Here is a 25276-nt window from a genome sequence, read left to right on the forward strand (position 1 = left end):
CACATTGCTGTGGCACCTGCACCCAAAGTATCCCACGAGGCTGTGAAAAGCAAAGCAAAGCCAGTGCTCAAAGCGTTTTCCCGGGGTTATTCCCAGAAAGCTGCCAGGAAAAGAACATTTGGTGGGGAACAGGGAAAAAGGGTGAGAGTGCTACCACAGAATCCCAGGAGGGTTTGGTTTGGAAGGCACCTTAAAGCCCATCTTGCTCTGTCCCCTGCCATGGGCAGGGACACTTTCCACTATCCCAGGCTGCTCCAAGCCCTGTCCAGCTGGGCCTTGGACTTCCAGGGATCCAGGAGCAGCCGCAGCTTCTCTGGGGAATCCATTCAAGGGACTCACCATCCTCACAGAGAGCAAACCAAAGTAGCAGACAGGAAAAAGGCCCCAAACCAAGCCCAAGCAATACAAACCCCAACGCCCCTCTTTAAAAGACAATTACACACTATAAAAACACATTTCAGTATCTAATGGAAGCATTCCTCAATGAGAATATTCTTTTAATTGGGAAAGGGGAGAGGAACCTTCGTGACTTTTAACACAAGTTTCTGCTTGACAAGTAAAAAAGTGTCAGGAGCTCTCAGGACCCTGTCCATAACACAGAGGGGTGCTCTCATCCCAAACATGCCAAGTCTGCATTCCCAGCAAACCCCCACCACACCACCCAATGGCTTTGTCCCCTCCACCCCAAGAACAACGCTGAGCCGTGGTGCCTTAAGCTGCAGAACAAACCCCACACCTGAAGGATAAAAGCCTGGCTAACAAGCAGAGTGGGAACAGTTAGGTGGTCTGCATGGAAAAGCACTTCCAGCCGCTGGCTCGCCTCCACCTGGAGCTGCAGCCGCCGCACAAAGCTTCGCTCTGGGTTGGATTAGTTGCACGTGTGTGCTGTGACAGGACCAAGGACACGACTAACAAACACTTGGTGCACACTGGAGTAAGGACACGCAACACGTTACGGTCAGGACACCACGGGCCCACAGTCAATGTGTCCCTGTCCCGGGGCCATCCAGGAGCCCGCCGTGTTCCCAGAAGAACATCCACATTCCCACAGCCGTCTGCAAACGCCAGCCGTGCCGCTCCTGTAGGGAATCAGGCCGGCTTGCGGTCGCCCATCCAGTGGCTATGATCCTCTCTGGCTGCCGGTGTGGGTACAAACAGTGGGCAGGGTTGAGAAAAGCAGGATCCGGAGCAGTTTTAAAATGGAGTGTGAAAGTTGTAACGTAGCTGGCGAGAAAAAGTCTCCTCCCTGGCTGACAGTGCAGATTCTCTTCCACCTCCGTCCCTCCAATAGTGATGCTGGACACGACTGTGTCTCCACAGGGGACAGTTGGTGTTAGGTCAGCTCTAATCGTTTATTCTCCAAGCTCACAGGGTAAAGAAAACCTACTAAGATGTCCTGATGAGTGGGGACCTCTCTTCTTCTGTGCTCTGGAAGAACAAAACCACAGCAAGTTAAACGTGGCCATGAAAGACCTTTCACCGTGGGAAGCTGGGCTCCCCAGACTCCAAGCAGGGAAAGGAAAAGCTCCTACTTCTAAGGACAATTCCCTCTAAGAGAGCCAGGACTGCACTAAGAAAGCACCAGAGGGTGGGTGGCAGCTTGGGCAGGGACCTGCTGTAGCCCTTGACACGGCAGGGAAGGCCAGAACCACCCAGGGATCAAAGGAAGAGCTGCAAACTGCTGGATTGCCTCTGTTTGCAGGAAAAGCAACAAAAAGCAAAGCAGGGAAAACATGGAATGCAGGTGTCCCTTTGTCATTTTGACCCCTGTAAAGTGTTCCAGCACACCCTAGACAGCTGGTTTGAAGCTGTGCATGATGGGTGGGGCAGGAATTCCCACCACAGGCCTTGGGCAGTGGGACAGATTGACACCTTGGCTGAGCTGCTGACAACACAGGCAGGCTCAGAAACGGGAGAGGGAGTCTCTCCTGCACAGGAGACTGAAGTACAGTCCCATGGGGATGGGATGGCAGTGGATCCACCGATCCAGAGGGGTCCCCCAGGCACAGAGGGAAGTTGTAAGACAGCATTTGGGGAACACCAAACACATGCGACCACAGTAAGCCCACAGCAACTATGAGGAGAAAACAGCCTCCTAGAGAACCCAGACTATTCTTCTAACCGAAGGCTCCACACCTGGTGTCATCTGAACCCTGTCACGGTGAAATGTTGGCATCAGCTTTTGCCCTGACAGGCACCTTAATGCCAGCGTGCCATCTTGGGACAGAACTTCTCATAAACAGATTTACAGGCTGTCTTGTAAATAGACAATACTGGTGAACACTTCCTGCTTGCTGCTGGTGCAATTCATCTGTTCTTCAGCCACAAATTTGCATTATGATTCTGGAAAATAATCCACTGGCACAACGCAGCTCTTCTGCTGAGAACACCGACATCAATTAAATCTGTGCTCAAATATGGTGGAGTTTTTGCATCTTATCCTTCAGGGTCCTCTAGACAGGCTGATTTATTTCACTACTGCTAGCAAGGGAATTGGGCACAGAGACAGGACCTGCCTTACCAGGCTTCTCGGATTAACTCCGCTCCTTTGCTTTGGCGCGTTTATTCTGAGTCTATTAAAACTTCCCCTCCCTAGAAAGGTCATTCCCAACAAAAACAATATAAAAACATGTGCAGAAGGACACCAAAAGATAAAAATCAACCATAAAAAAAAAAAAATCAAATGCAGGCAGATGGACAGCAAGAAAAGCCAAATCCAAGAGCTGCTTACCTCTTCGCTTGTCCCCTGGGACCTGCACACCAGCACAACAAAAACAATCCCAAACACAATCCCCAGAGCCATGATTACGAAGGGGATCCCAGTCACAACACTGGCTTCCAGCAGGACGTGCCTGAGTTTGCTGGCAGATGCTTCATCAATCAGAACACTCTGGAGCAGAGAAAGATGATGAGGAAAAAAAAAAAAAGTTTATTTATTTCTGTGCTTTCTACAAGATCACTTTTGTGAAGGGCAGGGAAACCACTCTCCACCACTGCTTCACTGCTTCCTGACATACTTCCCCCCCTAAAATTCTTCCGGGGGCAGAGGGATCACCTAGTCTACATTCCAAAGGAAAACAGGGATTTTTAACTTTCCTTTTAGGAATGGAGTAATACCAATCGATTCAGTGATCCAACTACAGCACAGGAATATTCACAACAGATGACTCAAAAAAAGGTGTGATGTCCTGAAGTCCTGCCTCTGTCTGAGCACCGCTTTTCCTCATGGCCAGCTCCTCTGAGTTTAAAAGGAGTGTCTGACTGAGAGTGTTTGGCAGGGCTGAGCTTAGCACTACAACAAGTAGCAGGAGGGTGTTAGTTAAGAAACAGCAACATGCACCTATCGCTGTACAAACAAGAAAACTGGCATTTTCTTTTCTGGCTAGCTCAGAGGGTATTTCTGCAAGCATTAACATGCCACAATGCTGGAAAGACATTGCAAAACTATTTACCTCATTTATATACATCACTGGGAAAATCAGCGTTCGGATGTTGCCGGTTTCACTGTGTGGAAAAAAAAATGGGTTTGGAATTTTTACACCTGAGGGTTGTGAAGACAGATTATACAAGAACAATGAACGAGGAAAGTGTCCTTAAAAAACCTCTGGGCTGTTCCTTTTTGCTGTGGATTTTCACTTCCGTGCTGGAGTAGGACAATCTCGACCTCACAGATAGATAAATTCTGGTTTGGTAGCAGGGCGTATTTTGGGACTTGGTGGGCAGTGAAAGACAGGGATCCATCTAGGGCTCATTAAGAACTGAGTGACAGATTTGTGCCAGGCAGCAGGAATTGAGCTAAGCTGATGTTGAAGGTTACTCCTATTTGTAAAACACAGGAACTATTGTCCAAGCAACATGAGCACAGCAGCAAAAATCCCCCAACAGTTGGCACATGTGGAATCCCAGCTCAGGCAGGAGTTGTGTTACTGTGACACCTCCTGGGCACTGGGAAACAAGCCTGAAGAATGCCAGAGTCTCCCAAGGGCACTGGGCAGAAAAAATACTTCTGTTGTAGTTATTACAGCCAATCTGTGCCAATAAGCATCAGGAGGAGTAGCTACCATGCAGCATTCTTTACCCTGCAGGCGCAACTACAGAATCTGCTTGATCTGTGAAAGGGGAGCATACTGCCCCTTAGAACTGAGAATCAATTGGACTTCTCTCTCTCACACTTGCTCTCTCCAACCCATATTCCATGAGAACACTGCAGAAAAAAATCATGCTGAATATCAGCACAGATATGAGAATCCACCCAGCAGCAGAGAACACTCACAAAAATTCAGGTAATTTTCGGACGTGAACGTTGACCTGCATCCGCTTGGCTGCCTGCAAGACGAGCCCTGTCAGCTGGGGAATACAAGAGATCAGTGTTAAAGAAATCAGTAAAGGTGAAAGAATGAGAACTGTGAGAATGCAGGAAGAACCTGCTACACACCACACAGCAGGATCTGCACTAGACCTTAGGAGAGGAGCTGTGGAATTTCCTCCCACGTTAGCTGCACATAACAGCCCGCTGAGTCAGAGCACTGTTTCTGTAAACCAGACAGGTTGTGATTGTGCTCTTTTCCTCAACCCACATTTATCTGTGGGGGTGTAGAGATCACTGCTGTACTGGTTTTAGCTGGGAGAGAATTAATTTTCTCCACAGCAGCTGGTATCAGGCTGTGTTTTGGAACCCTGTTGAAAACAGTGTGGGCACCCCAGGGAAGTTCCAGCGACTGCTGAGCAGCGCTTGCACAGCTCCAGGCCTTTTCTGCTTCTCACACTGCCCTGCCAGTGAGCCAGTGGCTGTGTGAGGCACTGGGAGGGGACAGGGGCAGGACAGCTGACCCAAAGCGTCCAAGGGGATCTCCCATTCCATCCAGCATCATGGAACTACTAGAGATTCCTTGAGGTCAATGGGATATGCCAATAGACACGATCCAAGGAGGTGACTTAAACCTCCTTGGTGCCTGGATCCATTCACCTATAGAACCCTTGAAATAAGGCTGCACTTACAGGATTGATGTCTAGAAATGTCTCGTGGTATTCTTTTCTGGGATGCATGCCCTCTATGTCCTCTACAAACTTTGGATCCGCCTGGTAAAAATGTGGAGCTGACAGAAATATTGGAGCACCTGGAATGCGAAAACACCGAGTCATCAGCAAAGCAAAAACGGAACTTGGGGAAGCCTTGGAGGACCTGACAGCTCTGAGCCGTTCACAGAGAGGGAAGAGGCCCCTGTGGAGCTGCAAGACCCCACTGTCTCTGGGACAAGCCCCTCGCCCCCGCAGCTGGGCCGTACCCTGCTTGCAGACGCTGACGTTGAGCACGCCGGTGCCGGGGCAGTTCCCGGCGGGCACGCAGAAGCCGGCGTTGGCCGGGTTCACCGAGGTGTTGGCGAACACCATGGAGGAGGGCACAAAGCGGAACGTGGGCACCCCGGCCACGGTTCCCGAGCTGTCGTACACCAGGAACAGGGACCTGCAGGGAAGCAGAGCAGAGTCACTGAGCCCAGCTGCACGTGTCTCCCTGCTGATGCCCGCGTGTCTGCCCCGGTTTGCACTCCCACCGCTCTCTGACTGGAATTTACTAGGCTCTGATCAGCAAACGCACATCTCATCATCCTGCTGCTGCACAGAACAGACAGTCCCCACTCACTGCTGCGTGTTGTGTGAGTGCTGGTACCTCTGCTGAGAGGGACCAGGAAAGGAACATGGTTGTGGAAGACAGAACAGTCTGGCACGTACTGAATGCAGCCTAACACACATCTGTATTGATTCAAGTCATTTGAGATCGGTCTCGTTCTTCACGCACCGGGAAATCGGCAAGAGGGGAGAAAAGGTGCTATGTAAGGAAGGAAACGCCAAGATTTCCTTGGTACGTTCCAGACAGCATCATGTGAAGTCATGAATCTCTGAAGAGGGCAACCTGGGTTCTCTAAAAAAGCACAGCACAGAGGAAGACTTTGGAGGAAAGAAGCTTAAGGAAAGTTCATATAAATCATTCCATCCCCCTCCTTACTAGCCTTGCAGTCCATTCTGTCCTTGCAGTTTTCTTCCAAATTTTCACCTCACAAATCTTCATTTTCAAGTAACACTTCCTTAAGTGCAGATTGGGAGACTTTTTCCCTAACCCTCATCCTTCCCACCATGAATAGATGCAGAACTGCGACTGTTAGAAGAAATCACAGGAGGAGAATCACCAGCCTAACACAACACCTCGAGAGGAATGGACATAAATGCTCTGCTTTGAAGCCTGAGTGCCACTATCTTCTCCTTACCTGCAGAAATCGGAAGAAAATATGTAAATGTTCTCATCTTTGCTGATCAGCGGGTGAAAGGATGTCCCATCTGTGCCATTGATCATGTTACATGCCTCTGTTGTCCACCAGCTCAAGGATCTGAAGAAAGGGAAGCAAAAAGAGCAAGGGCTAAAAGATGTCCGAGCAGCAGCCAGGCAATGCCAGGTCCTGGCCTAAGCAAATGGGACTCAGACTTGTACAGTGCCAATTCCTCCTGCCTCAGCCCTGCTAACAAGAAAAGGGATTGAAATGGGTTGCACTTGCATTCTTTTTAAACTGGCAGGCAAGGGGAGGATTCTAACAGAGGCAACAGTACACTGAAAAACTTACTCTTTTCCTTTCCACTCCACAATCCTGGAGAAGTTCAGGTAGTTCGTTTCCCCACTCAGGAAAACATATTCTCCATCATCAGTCCCGTTCATCTGCAAACAGATACAGGAGCTTTCAGTGGCTCCACTCATCCTGTGGCACCTGGCTGGTCACTGCAATGGGGTGGCAGGAGTTGAAGTTGTCACCACTCCAAATCCACCTCAGGAGTGATGGACTGACCCTGAGATCTGTGCAGTTCATTGAACTCCACCTTGAACGGGAACGAGGCAGAAGTGACCGGGCAAGATCCTTACACCTCCCAAAGGCAGGAAATACAACACCAGATGAGCCTTTTCTCCCTTTGAGAGCTGCCCCAGAATAAAGAGCCCTCAGGAAGAAAATAACCCCATAGAAATAACCTCAACACTGCAGACATCTCCAAGAAGCAAGGATTCCCACCAGACCAAAATGACATGCAATGAGCAGAAACACTGTGCAAGCCAGGAATGGCTCCAGCACAGAAATAACATCCAATTTCAGTCAATTACTAAGGAAATCAGGACATTTCTCTAGTAGTTTGCACAGCTGGCTCCACGAAGCCCAAGTTATTCAGGCAAGCGCAGGCAGGAGTGGAGGGGGTTGTCCTTGGAAAGCTCATCCGTACCTCCCATCCAGCCTCTAGAAGTGAAGAGGGAGCACCCTTTTGCTATCCCTCCCTCCTGGCTCAGTCCAGGCACACCCCAAAGCGGTGCCATCACTCCCCAGGGAAAGCACCAGCAGGCGTGGCCATCCAGTTACCTTGCTGAAGAGCCCGAAGACGGGATCGATCTCGGGATGCAGGACGTGGATGGTGGACAGCAGCCTGTCCTTGTAGCCCCACAGCAGCTCGTGCACGCTGCGGACGGTGAACAGCGACTCCTGGTACAGAAGCAGCAGCACCTCCGTGGCAAACTGCAGAGGGGTTGACCTGCTCCTCTCCATGGCAGTCTGCCAGGGCATTGGAACGAGGGAGCAATGGTCAGAGTTACTGGGAATAAATGATCAGCTGCGTCCAGACACAGGCACGTCCCACCACCGCACATTCACTTCCCCCAAATTCAAATACTAATAAACGTTTATTTCCTTTCCAGCTGACCAGTGGGCTTACAACAGGGCTTTAAAGAGGTCATAACAAAAGGAGGGCATTTCTTTCGGCTAACCAACCTCTGGCTCTTCTCATACTCCCTGTTACTGTACATCAGAGCCAAAAATCTGAAGGAGACATAATCCTTACCCCCACGAGATGCCTGGGAGGAACTGAAAACAAGGTGTCTGTATTGTCTGCAACTTTCAGTAAGCTGAGTCCTATCTACTACTATATACAGGGCTTTTCTGTACTCCTTTGTAAAATCAGGCATTTTTGGAAATGCTGGGGATAAAGTTGAAATGAAGATACCCTGCAACTGAAACTAAACCACGGTGGAGAGTAAAGGCTGAATCATATCCCCAAGTACTTGAGTACAGCCTGGCTGCCTCTGGAAGCTGTGACAGCTTTAGAACTGCTCGTTCTCATGCTACCCCAGTATAAGACCAAAATAATGGTCTGCCTGTGATCACCACGAGACTCTCTTTCACCTAGCACAGTCTGGGGGTGCATTTTTGACACTAATACTCTGAGAGGTTCTTTTCATTCAGCTCTGCCCGAAACTGCCCTACTGTAGTTTGTTTCTGGTTTGAGAAGCAGGTTTGGAGGCAGCTTCTCCAATTTTGACAGAATAACCCCAAGCTTTTCTAACTCTCTCACGTGGAAACCGCAGTTCCTCCTAGGCATTTGACATCACTAATTCCCTGGTTTCACTGACTTGTGGAAGCCCAGCAAGCCTGATTTCCCCTTGTCCCCGGAGAGCGTGTGATCATGTAGCACCAGAGGAAGGCACTAACACTGCAGAGGTGTGAGGAGAGGGAGGAGCAAAATAAGCCCCCCACAACAGTCCAACCCCAAACTGAGACCAGCATCTGCCCAGGACACGAGCTGCCTCTCTTGTTCTTCAATCACCTTTATCTACCACAAAGGGAGAGTCAGGATGAAGCAACACATTGCTCCTTCTGAAGTGTGTCAGGATGAATTCCAAGCAGGAATGAAAGAGAACTCACCACCGCAGGAATATTTATTGTCCTGATCAGGTCCACCTCAGGATCTCCCACTGACTTCTGAGGTTCAAATACATAAGTCTTTGGGTTTAGAGCAGACACTTTGGTTCCATTGTCCAAAAACTGGACGTGCACTCTTGGCCTGTATTCCCTGAAAGACAAGAGTTTGTTCTCTAATCAAGTTAAACAAATAGACACAGCATAAACTGCAATTAACTTATGGCTGTTCTACTGCTGCAAGCATGTAAAGGGCAGCATTTCCAGCTCTTTGGAAGTAGATTCTCTCACTGACACAAAATCCCTGCTGTGTCAGTGTGAGCTGAGTCAGACCTCACGGGGTGTTTCCAAAAATACCACCCTGCGTGTTAATTGCACTTCATATTTTTGCCTCATCTTTAAAAACCTCAAAGGAAGGACAACAATTTCAGATGGCTCAGAAGGACTTAGAGGACAGTATATGAGATTGCCCTTGAAGTCCAGTTAGAAAATGAAACTTTTGCCTCTGCTGCAGGCAAAATTCACTCCCAGAAAGATGCAGGCTGCATGTACGATGGACCTGACCTAAGAACCCACCAGAATCCTTCTGCTGGCTCCAGAGCACTTGGCACTAGGGCTTACATGTGGCATGACCGCAGGACAAGCCTCATTTTAGTTCTCCTTCTTTAATTCTTGAGCAGGAATCCTGGGCACAACAGAAGTTCGACTGAATTTTTGCTGTTCGCTTCCCATGGCCTGGGAGGTTGCTGCTGCTCCTGTCTAAGGACTCAGACAGCAGGATAAAACTCAGGATTGCTGACAAACCAGTCCAATTGGCAAGGAACATCAAATGCTACCTGCTGGCCCGACGAGAAAGTCAGATCCTAATTACCCTGAAACACATGTCAGGAGCACAGCTCCATTTTCATTGCCATTAGCAATTACCAATCGGGATTCTGCAGTGGTGCAGAACAGGCTGACACACACGCGTCTCCAGCAAACCCCAAAAGGGAAATGACAGGCGGGCTGCTCACCACCTGGCACACACAGGAGGTGAAATTCCCCATTTCCTCAGCCTGCAGTGACTCAGGAGGCTGTTGACTTTCACATTAGTCTGGGCAAATTTCAAGTCACAAGACACGAGAGAGAATCGTTCTGCCAGATATTGTGCTCTGATGTTCTGCATTCAGTTCGCATCAAGATTCTCTCCTGGCTGCACTGGATCCATCAGTGCAGCCTCACAACAGGCTGCATTACTCTGGCTCAGCTTTCACATTTAAAGCAAACTGGAAAGGCCCGTGAACCTAGTGTTATTAAAAACCAGCCACTCCCCATCTTCCTTACCCAAACAATGTCTCTACCACTCTCCAGCAGCCCTGCCACCCAGTAACATTTTTGTCAGGCAGCACTTTCCACTTGACTTGGCAAGAGCCTCTTGGAGAGCAATCTGTTTTATACCCCAGCGCTGGAACTGAGGGGATGGAAATGGACAGCTGTGAAATGCCTTCCTAAAATAGGCCAGGAGTAACCTGAGACACCTCTCCAGCTCTGGAGAGGAAAGCAATACTCCCTGATGAGGGATATGAATAGGAGGCTCTAAGATAAAACTTAAAGTTATAAAGTTGTAAATGTGTGCAAGACCAGACAATATTCCAGTGTTCTCTGGGACTCAGCAGGCTTGGGCAGACAAGAAGCTTGCACTTTGTAATTACTTATTTTACATGCTGCCAGTTCAGCTTCCAGGATTTAAAAACACCGGCACTACTATGTTTTTGTTACAGAGTCTGCCTTAAGTGCTTACAGTGTAAGCTGGTGAAAACTCTGAGCTGCAGGAAGAGACTCTTGAGCCCTCCCAGCTCCTCCCTGTTTTCCCTCTGCCTGTCCGGCCCAGTTCGCTCAGAGCCTTTCCCCAAACACCCTGTTCTGTACAAACACAGAGCCATGCGCTTCACATTAGGGCGTTTTAGGTGCTCTGCCACATGCTGAGCCAAATGAGTCTTCAATGCTTTGCCACACAAGGCCTGTGAAACCAGCTGGACGTTTCTTCCCTGGCTGCAGTGTGGCTGGCACATCCCTCCCTGCTCCCAGAGCTCCCAAATGCCTCCTCTCTGCCCCACCCACCGCTGACAGCCTGCTGCAGCCACAGCCAGGCCAGGGTTATGGAATCTGCTGATGGAGAGCTCTCCACTTGCTAACTTTTCCTCCTTCCTCTATCGGACGGAGCAGAGCACAGGGGAATCCTGCCCAGACACGCCAGAGTCGGGCTAAGCAAACAAGCCAGAGGCAACTGGAACGTGCGGCCTCTTTCCTTCCCTCCCTGTCCCGCCAAGAACACTGCAGGGAGGGCCGGCGTCGGGGACCCACTCGCAGCCGGCCCGTGGCGTGGGATGCAGGGAAAGGCTCTCCCAGCAAACCAGCAGCTCAGGCTGGGCCTCCCCTGGGCCAGGGACCAGCCCAGCCCCATCCAGCCGGCTCAGCTCCTTCCTGCACAAGGTGCAGCCTCCCCAACCAGGCTGCGTGCGACACCCAGGAGAGGCTCGGAGCTAAGGAAAGGCAAAAGAAGAAGCTGGCAAAGAGGGCTGAATATCAGCCTGTGTGGTTCCCTGCAGCTCTGTGAACCCTGGAGCTGGTCCTGTTGATCTTCCTGACACAGAACACATTGCTGACTAATGCCCAGCATTATGCTACACATGCCTGAAGGAAAGCTTGGGAACTTGAGAGCTTGTGGATCATCTTTTGTCCAGCTCTACTGGCTCATGTAATAGCAGGGACATTGCCAAAGTACCACATGGAGATTGCCAGGGCTAAACAGACACAGGACTAGAATGCAGAGGAGATGGGGAAGGGATTGTTGGCAGAGGGAGAAGCAAAGCTGAGGTGTGGGAGGAAGGCAAGAGATAATGCAGAAACCAAGGTTCTCACAAAGGCTCCTGCTTTCATTCCAGCATTTATTCAAATACCAAGAGATTCTGATAATTTTGCAGCTTAGGTAAAGACAGATTCCCTCTGGCACTGAGCCAGTGCCTGGCCTGGATGAGCCTGTGTGACCAGAAGTGAGGCTGACAGTCAGGAATCCACCTTCTTGCCACCTTGTGGTGATAGACTTCCTCATAATGCCGGGATTCCCAGGACCACAGCCCTGCTCCTGGTTTACATGGCTGCAGGCAGCCGAGCAGAGCACAGCTCTAAAGGAAACCTCACTTGTAAGGTGACTTTAAAATCTTTCCATGCCACACAGGACAGCTCTAGGACCCTGACAATATCTAACACTGCACATGGCCTTAGGAAATCCATGAGTAAAAAATGAGTGATAGGTTTAAAACCCAAGCAGATGTTTCAGTGAGGGTTGGATCAGGAATAACCTCAGTACCACCCCAAGTGATTTTTCTGGCCCCATTTTACCTATGTGCATGGTGCAACTCCAGCTAGGAACCAATTCCTGAGCACAAGTCACACTCTTGTGCAACACTTCTCTCCCCAGCCTCCCAAACATCACCCAGCTCACAAGACAGCAGGCCGGGATGCATCAACTTCCTCTGTGTTCAGCAGTGAAGAACAGCAGCACACCAGCAAAACTTTGCCCAAAATCTGACAGAAGTCACCAGCTTCATCTGCAAGGAGGTGCAAGTGTCGCTGCTGTCTGTGTGGGCTGTGACCGTGCTCCCCTGGATAAACCTTCCCTCACAGATGAGCACCTCGGTTTTCCCCTAGAACGGGATCCCAAGCCTTCTGGATTCCTCACACACCACAGTTTTTGTGAAGTGTGGAACTCCTGGAAGGGTCCTACCTGTAGGTGTACGGTCCTATTTCCTCTACGAGTGGAGTGGAGCCTTGGAGCACTTCCAGAGGGTTTGTCACATTAAAGAAGTAGAACTGCATGTACACTGGGGGGGGAGGGTCCTCCCAGGCCTCAAAGGTTTCCGTGCCATTCTTCAGGACTGTTCCCTGAAACAAGAGAAGGGCAGATCAGCTGCTAATGCTACCATGCTGCACGATACTGACAGGGGAGAGAGGAATTCCGTGCCTTGGGAACAAGCACAGGCAGAAAGACTTGAGACTCCAACTGTAGATCGATCTGCTTTGGTTTGAAGCAGCTCACTCAGTATCAACCAGCGCAGGCACCTGCTCTCCCGGCCAGGGGCAGCACTGGTTGGTTTGTGGTTCTACGTCTCCCCACAGACAGTTCTGCCGGACATTTTTCAGAATGGAGACTGATCAGTTATTACTCAGCAATCCTGTCTCCTTTCCTGCATCAGTAAAAACCTCCACCCGGTGCAAGACACCACAAAATGTGCCAGCCTTTACGGATAAAAGCACAACTCAGTGTTGGGAGGCCAAAAGAGTCCTGGCCTCGACGATTTCTCTGCCCAAGGATGTCAGATTCCAACACAGCTGTGAGATTCTTTCTCCAAAGCAATTAGACTTTGTTTTTCAGTGGCCTGTGAGAAAAAAACTGTGAATGACAAATTTCTTTCACATAGGCACTCTAAGATTTGTGCCTTTCCAAGGTCTTGGAATAGGGGAAAGATTGTTTGCCCTCTGCCCTTCTTTCCTACAGCAACATCAGCACATGCCTCTCCACACCCACAGTCTGTCAGTCTCTTTTATAACCAAGCTATAAACCATTATTTTATAACAGAAGCACTTAGAAAATGAAACATTAATTCCCTTACCTCCGTGATACCCCTCATCTGTATATACATGTTATATGGAGTGTCACAACCACACCTGTCATGCAGAGCTCTGTAACGGAGGTCTCCATGTCTCACTTTATTACTATCCCATTTTAGATAAAATTCACCCACCTATAAAGCATCCCCACCACCAAAATCAAGACTTTTCATGTAGCTAGAACTCTGGAACTGCTTCAGGGGTCACACAGAGAAATCTGGGTCGCAGAGTGAAATTTTCAGGAATAAACACAAAGAATACTCTATCTCTGAAAACCACATCACCTGTAGGCGGAAGAAAGGGAGGAGGGGAACGATTTGCAATTAAATGGGTCTCATCAACACTCACTCCTTTTATTCTTCCAAGAAAACAAGGGGAATATTGTGAGTGGAAGCTCAGAAGCAGGCTGGCCGGCTGCCAGCTCGTGGTCAATGTTCACAGGGTCTTATCAGCCACAGTTGTTGCCTCAGGACTCATTCTTGGCCTTCCTACTTAAGGAGCCATCTTCTCTCCATGTAAACTTTCATTTTGAAGGATGAGATAGAGAGAAGACTGTTTCAAAGACAAACTCATTGGCAGGAGCTTGGCATTGCAGCAGTAATGCTGAATGGCAGTGAGAGCCAGCCCAGCTGGTGGCATTTTGCACTTGCAGCCTGCTTTCCCCCCATAGGATTAAAACCCACGTATTCTGTGCACAGCTCAAAAATTAATGTGTTTCAGACACATTTGAGGAGCTTGGAGCATCTCTCTGGAACTACCAACACCTCATATATACAATTCCCTACACAGCCTGATGCTTCTGATCCTGTTTTCTTATGATTTATGCCAAGGAGACTCATCTCTGTATTCATGGGTATTCACTGGTCATATTCATTCCAGATTTATTTCTTGGATTGCACGGCACAATTTGCATCTCCCACAGAAATTAAGTGTCTATTTATAGCTCTGTACGGTGACAGCAAACCCAGATTCACAAACTTCTGAGCTGGATTCAGAGAGACTCCCAAAAACTGTCAAATAATGAAACATGGTAAGCTCTTCTGGTTTTTCACCAAATGTTACCAGGGATATTTCAGTCTGTCACATGATATTACAAGGATATCGGGGCTTCTCCTTTGCAAGTGGAGTCCACGCTCATTTCCAGTGTTCCGAAGCATCCTTCCTGTTGACTGTATTTATCAGCCAGCCCTGAACTCACAGCTCTCTCATTTGCTGCTGCTTCCTTGCCTTGACTGTGCTTTACACACAGGAAATAAAAAGGGAGCTTTCCCTCCCAAATATAAGGGCTACTGGCAGTGATGGTGGGAGTGGGAAATGGTACTGAACATTTCTGAAACTTACACAGAAAATTTTATTTTTTTTTTAAATTTCCTGTAACTCCTAAACGTTTTAATTCAAAGATGCACTTTTATGTGCTCATATATGACAGAACGCTTAACTGTAACTTGCTAAGCATTCAGACCAACATGAACAGACCTCTCTAATCCTTGGGAATGCCCTGCCCCAAAGGAGCATCCCAATGGATCCTTCAGCTAGGCCTGAAACATTCCAGACACCTCAGCTCAAGAGCTGCCTGGTGACAAGTCCAGTGGAATTTCAAGGGGGTTGAAGAAGTGTTTTCTAAAATGATCAGTGTAAAGGATGTGGCATGAAGGAAACACCTGGCCCAAAGGACTGAGCGACTTCCAAGTCTGAAATTAGGAAGACAGCTCAAAGACTGATTGTGTGTGTGAGCATATACATATATATATGTATATAATATTGGGTTGTATTCATAACCTGCACACCTATGGCAGTAAATACTCCAGCATCTACCCAGCACAGGGCACAAGGCAACACCGCTGGCAGCTGGGAATGCCCTTCTCCTGGGGAAGATTCATCCTTGCTCGTTATAGATTTTTTGCCATTACTCTTTAGAGTTTCAGGTGCTAGGCCCTGGTAACAAACGGGTTTTGGCCAGCTGATTGTGACGGCACATTTAGTTCACAAGAATACAACGAAATAGCAAACAATGGATAAGTTGGTGAGATTTGAATGCCTTCTGGGAAAGGTGCTGCCAGTATCCTTGTCACAAACACATCTGCCCACTGATTTTCAAGGGGATGTGAAGTCTTACAGCAGGTTGGATTCCCACTCTTCCCACACCCTCTCTGTATCCCAGATCCTGCCTTTGGCTGGAAAGGCTGTGGCACACAAGCCCCTGTGCAAGCAGAGCCATCCTCAGAGGTTCACAGGTGCCGGGTCTGGACACACAGGTGCTTCAGCTGTTCCAAAATACGGCTTTCCACTCCAGCTGCACTTGAGACTGCAAAGACAGCCCCTCACTGAGAGGCAGCTCCGTTTCAGGGTGGCTGGAAAGCCCTCAAAGGAACAGGAACTCCTTGCAAAAGCTCGGGTCTTGGCCCGTTTCAAAGGCAAATTGAGATTTGTCTATTTGCACAAGATTTTTTAAGCTACACACACGGTTACACAAGAGACAGCAGCTTTCGAGGCTACACACAAATGAGGGGAAGCTCACGTGGGATAAAGCAAACGTGGAAAGAAGCCAGATCAGCAGAGTGACGGGGAGCACCCTGCATTGGGGCCCAGAGCTGTGCTTCCCCCGTCTGGGTGGGTGTGGCTCCTGGAGAAAGCCCTCAGGGAATTGGCAGCTCTCGAAGAGAGCCGGACAACTCATTCCCTGCAATCCAGATGTGTGCCAGCACTGAGCTGGAGAGCAGCAGGCAGGAAAAGACTGAGCTCTGGAAACTTTACCCTGCATTGCTGCGAGCGCTGCTGAGCGAATACCAAGTTGCCCTTACATAAGGCTCCGTTCCAGAGAAGGAGCAGGCAGCCAGGAGATAATACGCATAAGGAGGATCACGCCTACTTCCCGACAGCCCTGCTCCAAACCACTGCCTTTACCTCTGGCAATAACAGCATGAAGAACACTTGGAAGTAGAACTTCTAGATGCAGAGGAGGGCAGACTCCCTCCCAAGGAGAACCAAGATCAGAGGGACGGAGCTGCACTTCCAAATGCCACAACCTGCTGTAAGCTCACTGCCAACCTAAAATTGCGCTCGGTAAACCAAACGGATTTAAGTCAAGACAACGCAGTTTCCATGCTAAGAAATGCTCCCTGTCAACAGCCCAGAGGAAAGAACAGCAGGTTAGGAGATCACAGATGATCTGGTCACCAGTTAGACAACAGCACTGGTCAAATCCCTTCCTTTGTTATCATTCCTGGTTTCTCTGTCAGAATAAGAACTAAGATGATATTCCTGAGATAGATAAATAATTGTTCATTTACAAAAGAATTCCAAGAGAGTTACTAACACAGCTGACCCTTCCCACTGGATAAATGCACAGAGCTGCTCTGAGAAAGAAACAAAAGCTTAGGAGAGCAGGCCTCTGCATCCACAGCAGCGCCAGGATGGGTGTCTCCAAGTGTGGAACAACGTGGTGAAATGCCTGGCTGCCATCACCCAGCCTGGGGAACTGGGAGACACCACGTGTTCCAGCCCACAGCACCCCTGGCCACGCTCCAGAGGCACCAGTAAACGGAGCAGCAGAACAAGTACGAAAGCTGCAAGCAATTTATGACAGAGACGGCAAAAAGAAGGGGTGCTTTAGGTGCCCCCTGCCACCCCCAGGTGCTGCTGCTCTGGAGAAGGCTCCTCGCTACACCTGCTGCCCCACAGCCAGCAAAGCTGCCTCATGAAGAGGCATTTTTACCCGTTCTCACCCATTTCTTACCCAGCCCAGGGACCAGCGCAGGCTGAGCTCCATTCTGAGCCCCAGCCCAGCGGGTGGTGCTGGGCAGGAGGGGGTCACGGCCCAGGGATGCTCCTGCCCACTCACCCACAGCTGCTGCAAGGAGGGAGCCAGCCCCCTCCCTCCCTCCCTCCCTCCCTCGGCTATTTTCAGAAGGAATAAAGCGGTAAACAAGGACGGGAACACGGTAATGCTTTTACCTGCTTCACTTGCAGATCCACCACCGTCTGGAAGACGTGCGCGACCAGCAGGGAGATGCTGGCGATGAGCAGCGTCATGGCCAGCACCCCCACGGTGACGAGACACAGCGACTTCATGGCTGCTGCTGCCGCCGGGGCCGAGCTCGGACCGCCGGGGCTCGCCGGGCTCGGGCTCCGGGGGCGGGCACGCCGGGAGCCCCGCCCGCCAGCGCCGGGAGCAGCCGGGAGGAACGGGGAGGAACAGGGAGGAACAGGGAGGAGCCGGGAGCAGCCACCGCCTCCCCGCCCCTCGGCGCTGCAGCCACCGCCGCTGTCCCGGGGATGCTGTGCCGGCTCACTGGGGCCGGGACAAGGTATCCCAAAGCACCGGGGGGTGGTTCCTGCCCGCAAGGATTCCTGGCACAGCCGGAAGCCTCCTGCCCGCCGGGGATGGCGCTGCCGGAGCGCCTCGCTCGGTGCGGCAAGGCAGCGCCCAAGGGCCTTCTGGAAAACAGGCGGAGGAATTCTACGATTCTCGGGGGGAAACTTGGCAGGGAGCGTGAAGCGCCTCTAGACTGGATTGAGCATCGCAGGGAGCTGATCCTGCCACCATTCAGCGCAATCCAGCTGCCGCTAACGCAGTCAAGCCGCACTTGAAAAAAACAAATCAATGTACCTGCTTTTTCAAAAAGCCAGTGGGATGTACTGCTCCGCTTTCCCACCCATCACTGCCAGCAGGAGGGAAAGAAGCCTGCACCAGGGGCTTTCCCAGCGATGGATCTCACGCCAGCCCCTTTCCCCCACCGCGGCCTTCCTGTGGCACGAAAGGAAGGAAAGCCCTGCGACACAGCGTGCCCCGTCCCATCAGCAGGCAGCACTGGTGTTCCCCAAGTCACGAGTCAGTTCCCTTGCCAGCTGCAGCCTGATCCAAGCAATGCCTTCCTGAGCAGGAGGGCAGCAAGTGGCCCATCGGATGGATTTCCTGCTGAGATGGGCTGAAGCATTTTCCCTTATAAAAATTTCTTCCTGTAATTGTGATTGCAGCAACAGTGTTACGTTATTGTGTGCCCTTTCAGATATTTCTGCTTATGAAAGGTTCTGAGGTCACATGTCACTGTTGTTTGGAAAACCAGAATTTTTGTGGTTCCACCCATGCGGTTAGGAGTAAAAAAAAAAAAAAAAAAAAAGAAAAGAAAAAAAAGAAAAAAAAAAAGAAAGAAAAAAAAAGTTGTTTTGACAGCTTTCTTTCATTTAGATTCTCATTCCAGAGTGGTGTTCTTAGCCCTGCTTCATCACCATTTCTCCAAAAATCAAGAAGCAAAACCCATAATTAGAATCTGGTTTTGAAGGGTAATTTAACTACAGCCAGCAATAAACCCTTCCCCTTAGAAAGACTTTTCCATAGGAATTCTTTCTTTGAAACCATAAACCTTCCCTTCCACTGTAAAATATTTTAGCTGAACCCTGTCACAAACATTTATAGATCAAGCAAATATTCCTACAGAATTCTGGGTTTGGTTAATTAATCTTTTTGGTTTATTTTTTTCCCCATAAAAATCTACCTGTGTGATGCACAGAACCACATTTTTTTCTCCATACAGATTTTCTAGATTCTCAGTGTGAATTATTTTCTATATTTTGGCAAATTATTTTACCTTTGGAAGCCAAGGAAGTGCTCACCAGCCATGATTCACTGCAAACACTGCCGTGAGGAGTGGCTCCACCCCTGGAGTGCAGCCTGGGAATGCAGTGGGTGCACTGCTGGCTCAAGGCACAACTGTGTGTCATAATTACAGATCCCTGGAACAAGCAGAGGCACATCTTCCCTTTCCAGCATCATCATGATGTTACTGAGAGAAAAGGCAGACAAGGCCCACATTCTGGAAAGCGTGGACATGATGAAATTGTCCTGTCCCATGCACTGGGACTATCTTTAATAAACATAAAAAGCCAGATTTACTGAGGTTGTGATGTGGCTGCCTCAGTTTGTGCAACACCAGGTGCTCGGCTCCTTGGAGTCTATGCAAGGCAGGAAAAGCTTGTAAGGGAAGGAATTAGGAAATCCCACAGCGCAGTTATCAGCCAAATCAGAACAGATCCCAGAAATCCTTAATCCTACTCCTGTGGTTTAGTAACTATCAGACATTTCTCCAGTGGATGTTTAATGCTGCCCACAACAGCACACAGAGGGTGGGGTACTGTTCTTTGTCTCTTTGTGTGCAACCGTGGCACTTCATGGATCTCTGGACTTTGACACTGAGACAGGAATCATGCTTGTCCTTACTTAATCATCTGCCCCTGCTGACAGATCTGTTCACACCACGTCTGACTGGACCCAGCCTTGCACTGCTTCCTTCAGGAGCTGTGACCTCAGGGCACACAGAGACATCAAACAGCCCCTCCAGGACCAAGTATAGTTTCATCTCAAGGCTGAAAATGCAGCTGTAACTAGAAAAGTTCTTTACCTAATAAACACTCAGCCAGTTTCTGTCTTAATCTCTGATTTGGGTAGGCTTGTCCACTCACCTCCTGCTGTTGCATGATGTTTGCAGTCTGCGTCCCTCTATGGATCTGTGGTCCCTGGCTGCTCAGCTCACCCACACGACATAAAACACATTAAAGGGAACCTCCAGATCCTTCCCATTCCCAGTTTCCTGACAAAGAGCCTGTGCTGGCTGCAGTTCCACAGCAAGGACAGCAGCACGAGCCTTACACGCACAGCACACTCCCAGCCTTGGAAAAGCAGCTCTTGGGAAACACCCAAGTGCATCAGTAACACACAGGGAAAAGGTTTCCAGAGGCTTTGCCCTTCTGCTTTCCCTGCACAGCTCACACACATCCTTGTCACCAGAGAACTCACACACGCCGTGGGTATCTAGTACTCTATGCTCAATTAATAAAACAATAACCTAATTATAAGATCCTGATTTCAGCTGAGGGTTGAGACATTTCTGAAAGTTTTGTAAGTGGGCAGTGATCACATTTCACTGTCTCAAGCTTCAATTTATTCTTCTCACAGGAGCAAATTAATTGCTGGCAGGAAAGCAGCTCACTGTAGGGCAGAGCCACACTGCAATTACTGGGTCCATCAGTGACCCTAGAAAGGACTGGGAGTAAACTTGGTGCTTTTGTAAGAGCAGCCTTTGCTCTTGAGTTAGAACACTACTTGACTTCCAGATTTGGGACAGTGACATCCCAGGAAATGAGGCATTTGCCTGCAATAGCACTAAGTTTCACTTCTGAGGAAATGATGAGATTAGCAGCAAAAATGGTTTTCCTTCTGAAACTTGGGCCTGACCCTCATATTTTTGACACTTCCCAGCCAAATAACCACAAGCCTTGTGGTTTGGAAGCCACTCACACACACATGCATGTCGTAGTTGTGATGTAGGCCATGTGGCACATTTTATAATCACACACACCAACACATTCCTTGTAACTTCATCTAGACCAAAATTAGCAAGTGCAGCCACTCACACCCATCAGCTACATCTGGTTGGGTTTGCTGCTCCCCTGACTCATCTGTTTGTGCAGCAAGAGCCTCAGGACTCAGGGGTGCCAAGCTGCGCTGCCTGTGTGAGACTGAGCATCGCTCCAGGCTGCATTTTCCTCACCATCCTCCTCACCCGGATTTCTCTCCCCTCACGCAGCTCCCTGCTTTTCCAAAGCTGAACCCCTCATTCAAAACACCTCCTTTCCAGCACTGGCACAGAGTGGCGCTGGAGCCCTCCCTGGTGAACCTGGAAATTCCTTCTGGGGCAGGAGAATGTCACCAGTGGCTGTGAAACACAGACCTGGCTGGGAAAGGAAGGCAAGGAAGAGGCAGGGCCCGCACTGGGATGGACGGGAGGCTCCGGCAAGTGGCACAGTCTGAGTAACTCACACAGGTTTGCTGAGGGCCTGGCTTGCAGTTGCCAAGCCCATCTCACCAGTGAAGCTCCTCCTGTCAGAGTTTTACTACCTTAATTCAGTTTTTAGCTTCTGCAATGCAGATTGCAACAGGAAGGACGCTGTCTTTTCAAGTGCTTGATCTGATACTCTTGAGCACTGCCCACACAGACTGACACAGTTTTCCAAGCTCTCAGTTTTCTATACAGCCCTTGAGGCAGCTCCAGGATGAACCAGGTTTACTTGTTCTGCTGCTGCTGAGTGCTGCAAACAGCCCTGGACTACTGGGAACATCCTCTGCACACCAAGGTGTGCTTCCACAGGTGTGGAAGCAGTCAGGGAGGAACCAAAACCACAACAGATATGAGCCCATGCTGCTCCCAGCAGTAGAGCAAAAGAGAACCTGGCAAAAAAGCCTGGAGAAATGCAAAACCAGACCAGAATTGTGTTCACTCCTGCCTTACAAAAAAGCAGACAACAAAGCTGGAATCACCATAAATATGTGTCTCTGTTTTTATTCTAGGGAGAGCTATAAGGAGTGGCCAAGGTTTCTGACACACGTGGCTAACAGAGTCAGGTTAGTCATGCAGGCCAGGTACTTTATCAGTCACACACTTCCCCATCAATATCTAACACTGCAGAGCAGAGACTTTACCCTCCAGCCTTGAAAACCCCTCCTGGTAACCCTGGACATGACAGATATTAAAAAGAACCGCTCATTCAAACAGAATCCATGGTAATCATGAACTTTTTCTCCTATAGTATGGCATGCATGCCTTCTAAAAAGGGGAGGATTACAGTCTACAGCCCCCGGTGGGACTTCAGGGCCCAAATCCCACAACAATGGATGAACACCCCAGCCTCTGGCCCAGACCTTTCTGTAGGGAGGGGGCAGAGAGACGTGCTCCATTTATTTTATTATCCAAAGTCCATCTGGGACTCTGGGTTCCAACCTACACCTAGTTTGAAGGGAACTGCATGCACTAGGAAGGGCACATTAAAAAGAGCAAACCAGTGGCACACGTTTCCCTCACCTGAGAGTCCTGTCCCACATAAATGCCACTCCGACATACAAAGGTGAGGGATGCTCCATAGCAGGAACTCCAGGAGTCTCATTTTCATCTTTTTGGAGCCTATTCTCAACTGCTTTTTGATTTGAATGAGTTCAAGAGCAGACTCTGGCCCTTAGAACATCTGCTGCTGCATTAAAGCCTAGATGCAGACTACCTCTCCACACAGTTTTAGTGAGGAAGGTCTTGCACAGAGAGCCTGGGATTTCCATGGCCTCTGCTGAGTGCATTTGAGAGATGCTTCATTCAAACCTACTATCAGAGTCTGCTTTGTTCTGAGCCTGTCTTATATCACAGCCTGAGATATTCCCCAGTTCCTGAAGTAAACAGGGATTGAAGGCTGCAATTAGATGATCTTGCTAGCCTGCATCACATTATGATTTACTCAGGCGATCAACTAACTCTAATTAAAATTCTGCAGTGTAAGTATCTTCTAGCTGGCAGCACCAGCGGCTCCAGAGCAGCACAGCTGAGCTCTCTGGAGCCTTCCGTGCACAAAACCTGGGACATCCATCCTTAAACTGCACCAAACTCGTGGCCACAGATGAGGAAAGACCAAAAATTCACACTAGAAGTCTCTCCGTGATTCCCAGTGTCCGCTGCACTTAAATGCACCCTTGGTAGGCCCGGAATGGATCATTCTCATCCACGGCTGGCCACTGGCAGCCGCTGGAAAACAAATGCTTTGTGTCAGCCTGGATACAAACAGCTCCTGTCTGCCAGCTCAGACAACAGGGCTGTGTGTGGGACAGCCCTCAGTTCCCACCCCGGGCCAGGGCAGCACTGCCTCAGGGTATGACAGCCACCAGCTTCCCTGGAAGTGTGCCAGAGGTGGAGGTCTCAAGTGACAGGTCAGGAGAAGGATGAGAGAAATGTTGTGCAAAGGGTTAAAGGAACAAAGGGTATCCTAAGGGTCTAATCCTGGTAGGGAAGCTATGAAATCCCCTACCTCAGGACCTGTTTTCCCTATAGCCCCCGCCCCTGAGGGCAGTGCAGAGCCAGGCTGCAGCACGTGGCTCCGAATCCCTGCTGAAGGCAAAGCTTTGGCCCCGCGATGTGCCGGCACCGGTGCGTAGCAGGGATTTATCCCAGTGCAGTAAACAAAACCCTGGCACTGTTTGGATGGGCAGGATGCCAGGCTCCCTCCAGGACAACTGCTCACAGCTGCTGACAGCAATGCTGCCTTCAACTCTTCCTATCACCTGCTCAACACAGAAGAGGCACTGAGGAAAAAACACTGAGGGGGAAAGGGAAGGCAAAAACGGTGCCTTGACAGCACAGCCAAGCAACCAGCGCCCTTTGGCTCTTTCTGGGTCTGTGCTTTTTTCAGAACCCAGCTCCTCTGGCCCCACTCCTTGTTCGATCCCAGGCTCCAGCCCCAATGCCCTGTTGCACTTGGGTGGCTGCCAGCCTCAGTTCCAAGTATTTAATATCTTAAATATAGGCCAAAAGCAGAGTTGTGCCCTGGGACGGGAGCCACTAGGCTTCAGCACAGTCTGAAATATCTTGTGTAGGTCAGCTGTGTCCCTAGGCACCAAAGGGAACTCTTTGGGGAAGCGAAAAAGTGCCCCTACCACGGTTCCAGCATGTGACCCGGGCCTCAGGACGGAACCACTGCATCAGGTGCTGGCTCGGGGCCCGCCCTGACCTCTGACAAGACTGTGTGGAAAAGGACTTCTTGCTTTCCCCTGTCACCAGACCCAAGCAGCACATGACTAAGTGACCAGTGACATCCCCCCGACACACTTAACCCAGGAAAGAGGAACTTGTGGGGAAAGATTCAGAACAGGACATGGAGGTTTGATGGCAGCAAAACTGCACTTCAAGGCACATGAAAGATCCCTGATAGGACCTTGTTTTATATCCCTGGCTTTTTATTTCAGGGAGGAAAAATATGTACCACAGTGAATGCAACTCTGTGATGCCAGACCCGTAGTCAAACTTACTCAGGTCATGAAGATAAGCACCACCATCAGAGCTTACAGACCATTTGGTAGAATCCCTTCCCAAGAATCCCCACATGGTAAGCAACCAGGCAACACAGAAAACAACAACAACAAAAAACCCCACAACCCCATTTTGAATTTTATCATGTGATTTATAAAACAATACAACTTTCTTGCAGCTTTCAGGAAAGTAGCACCTAAAATATGGGGGTACCAACACCCATATTCAGAATTTCTACAAAGGTTTGGCCTAAATCAAAGAAAGAGTGTGAAATAATACCACACTTCACCTGTCTTTCATGCTGCATTTTCCTATGGGGGGCCTGACAATGTAAAGAATCCACATGGAAGTCAAAGCATGATGTCTCCAGGATGTGAGACAGCCATGAGAGGCTGTCAGCAGGATTTTGCTGGGAAATCTCATTTATGATTCAATTTCTAAGAGCCGCTGAGTACCACAACTTCAGTGAGGTCTGAGATGAGCTCGAGACAATTTAGCCAAATATATATTACTTGTGTTTATGCCTGGGAGGAGGTAAAAAGCAACAGGCAGCAACCATGAAAGGGCACCCAGAATGCAGCTGTGCCAGCTGGGGAAGTGGAGAATCAAGAACAACAAAAGAGAAAGTGTGACTTGCACAGAGTGACTAATAAACTGAAAAAGCTGGCAAATAATGGCTCATGGGAAACAAAGCTAGGAGGAGAAGGGATGTAGGGAAAGCTGTTATTGACACTACTGTCACAGTACAGAAATCCACAGAAAGCACAGGAAATGCAGTGGGAGACCAGAGGACAAGCAATAAGCTCTACCTCAAACCCGAGAAGGAATTCCAAGTCAGATTACTATAGGCAGAGTAGGAAAGAATGGCATTAGACTTCTTAGATGTTTTGAGTTAGCTAAGCAAGGATGAAATGCTTTCTAACATGGAAAATCAGCAGAGCAAACTCAGAATCACAACCTGTGTGCTTAAAAAGGGATGGAAAACCTGTGTGCTCTGTGCTTCTCAGCCTGGGTAAGACTTTTGGGGGTGACATCTGTGTCCAGGTTGGGTCACTGTTCTTAGAGAAG

The 25276-nt window shown here is 49.4% G+C and overlaps 1 protein-coding gene across 2 annotated transcripts; it reads right to left on the minus strand.

Annotated features, from left to right (window-relative positions):
* Positions 1 to 480: 480 nt before the first annotated feature.
* On the minus strand, positions 481 to 17506 carry SCARB2 (scavenger receptor class B member 2). 2 transcript variants are annotated; one of them, XM_040063860.2, is made up of 13 exons: positions 17325 to 17502; positions 12487 to 12644; positions 8727 to 8874; positions 7392 to 7580; positions 6615 to 6706; positions 6264 to 6383; positions 5286 to 5464; positions 4999 to 5117; positions 4274 to 4347; positions 3453 to 3504; positions 2732 to 2890; positions 2522 to 2592; positions 481 to 1428 (listed from the first exon to the last, which is right to left on the minus strand). In XM_040063860.2, the coding sequence occupies exons 1-12, from the start codon at positions 17439 to 17441 to the stop codon at positions 2563 to 2565; spliced, it is 1437 nt and encodes a 478-aa protein (XP_039919794.1). In that variant the 5' UTR covers positions 17442 to 17502; the 3' UTR covers positions 481 to 1428; positions 2522 to 2562. The 2 variants fall into 2 exon arrangements, with proteins under 2 accessions (XP_039919794.1, XP_039919793.1); XM_040063859.2 differs by lacking the exon at positions 2522 to 2592 and having other exon boundaries at positions 17325 to 17506.
* Positions 17507 to 25276: the final 7770 nt, after the last annotated feature.

This window comes from Hirundo rustica, chromosome 5 (assembly GCF_015227805.2).
Source record: "Hirundo rustica isolate bHirRus1 chromosome 5, bHirRus1.pri.v3, whole genome shotgun sequence".
Lineage (NCBI taxonomy): Eukaryota > Metazoa > Chordata > Aves > Passeriformes > Hirundinidae > Hirundo > Hirundo rustica.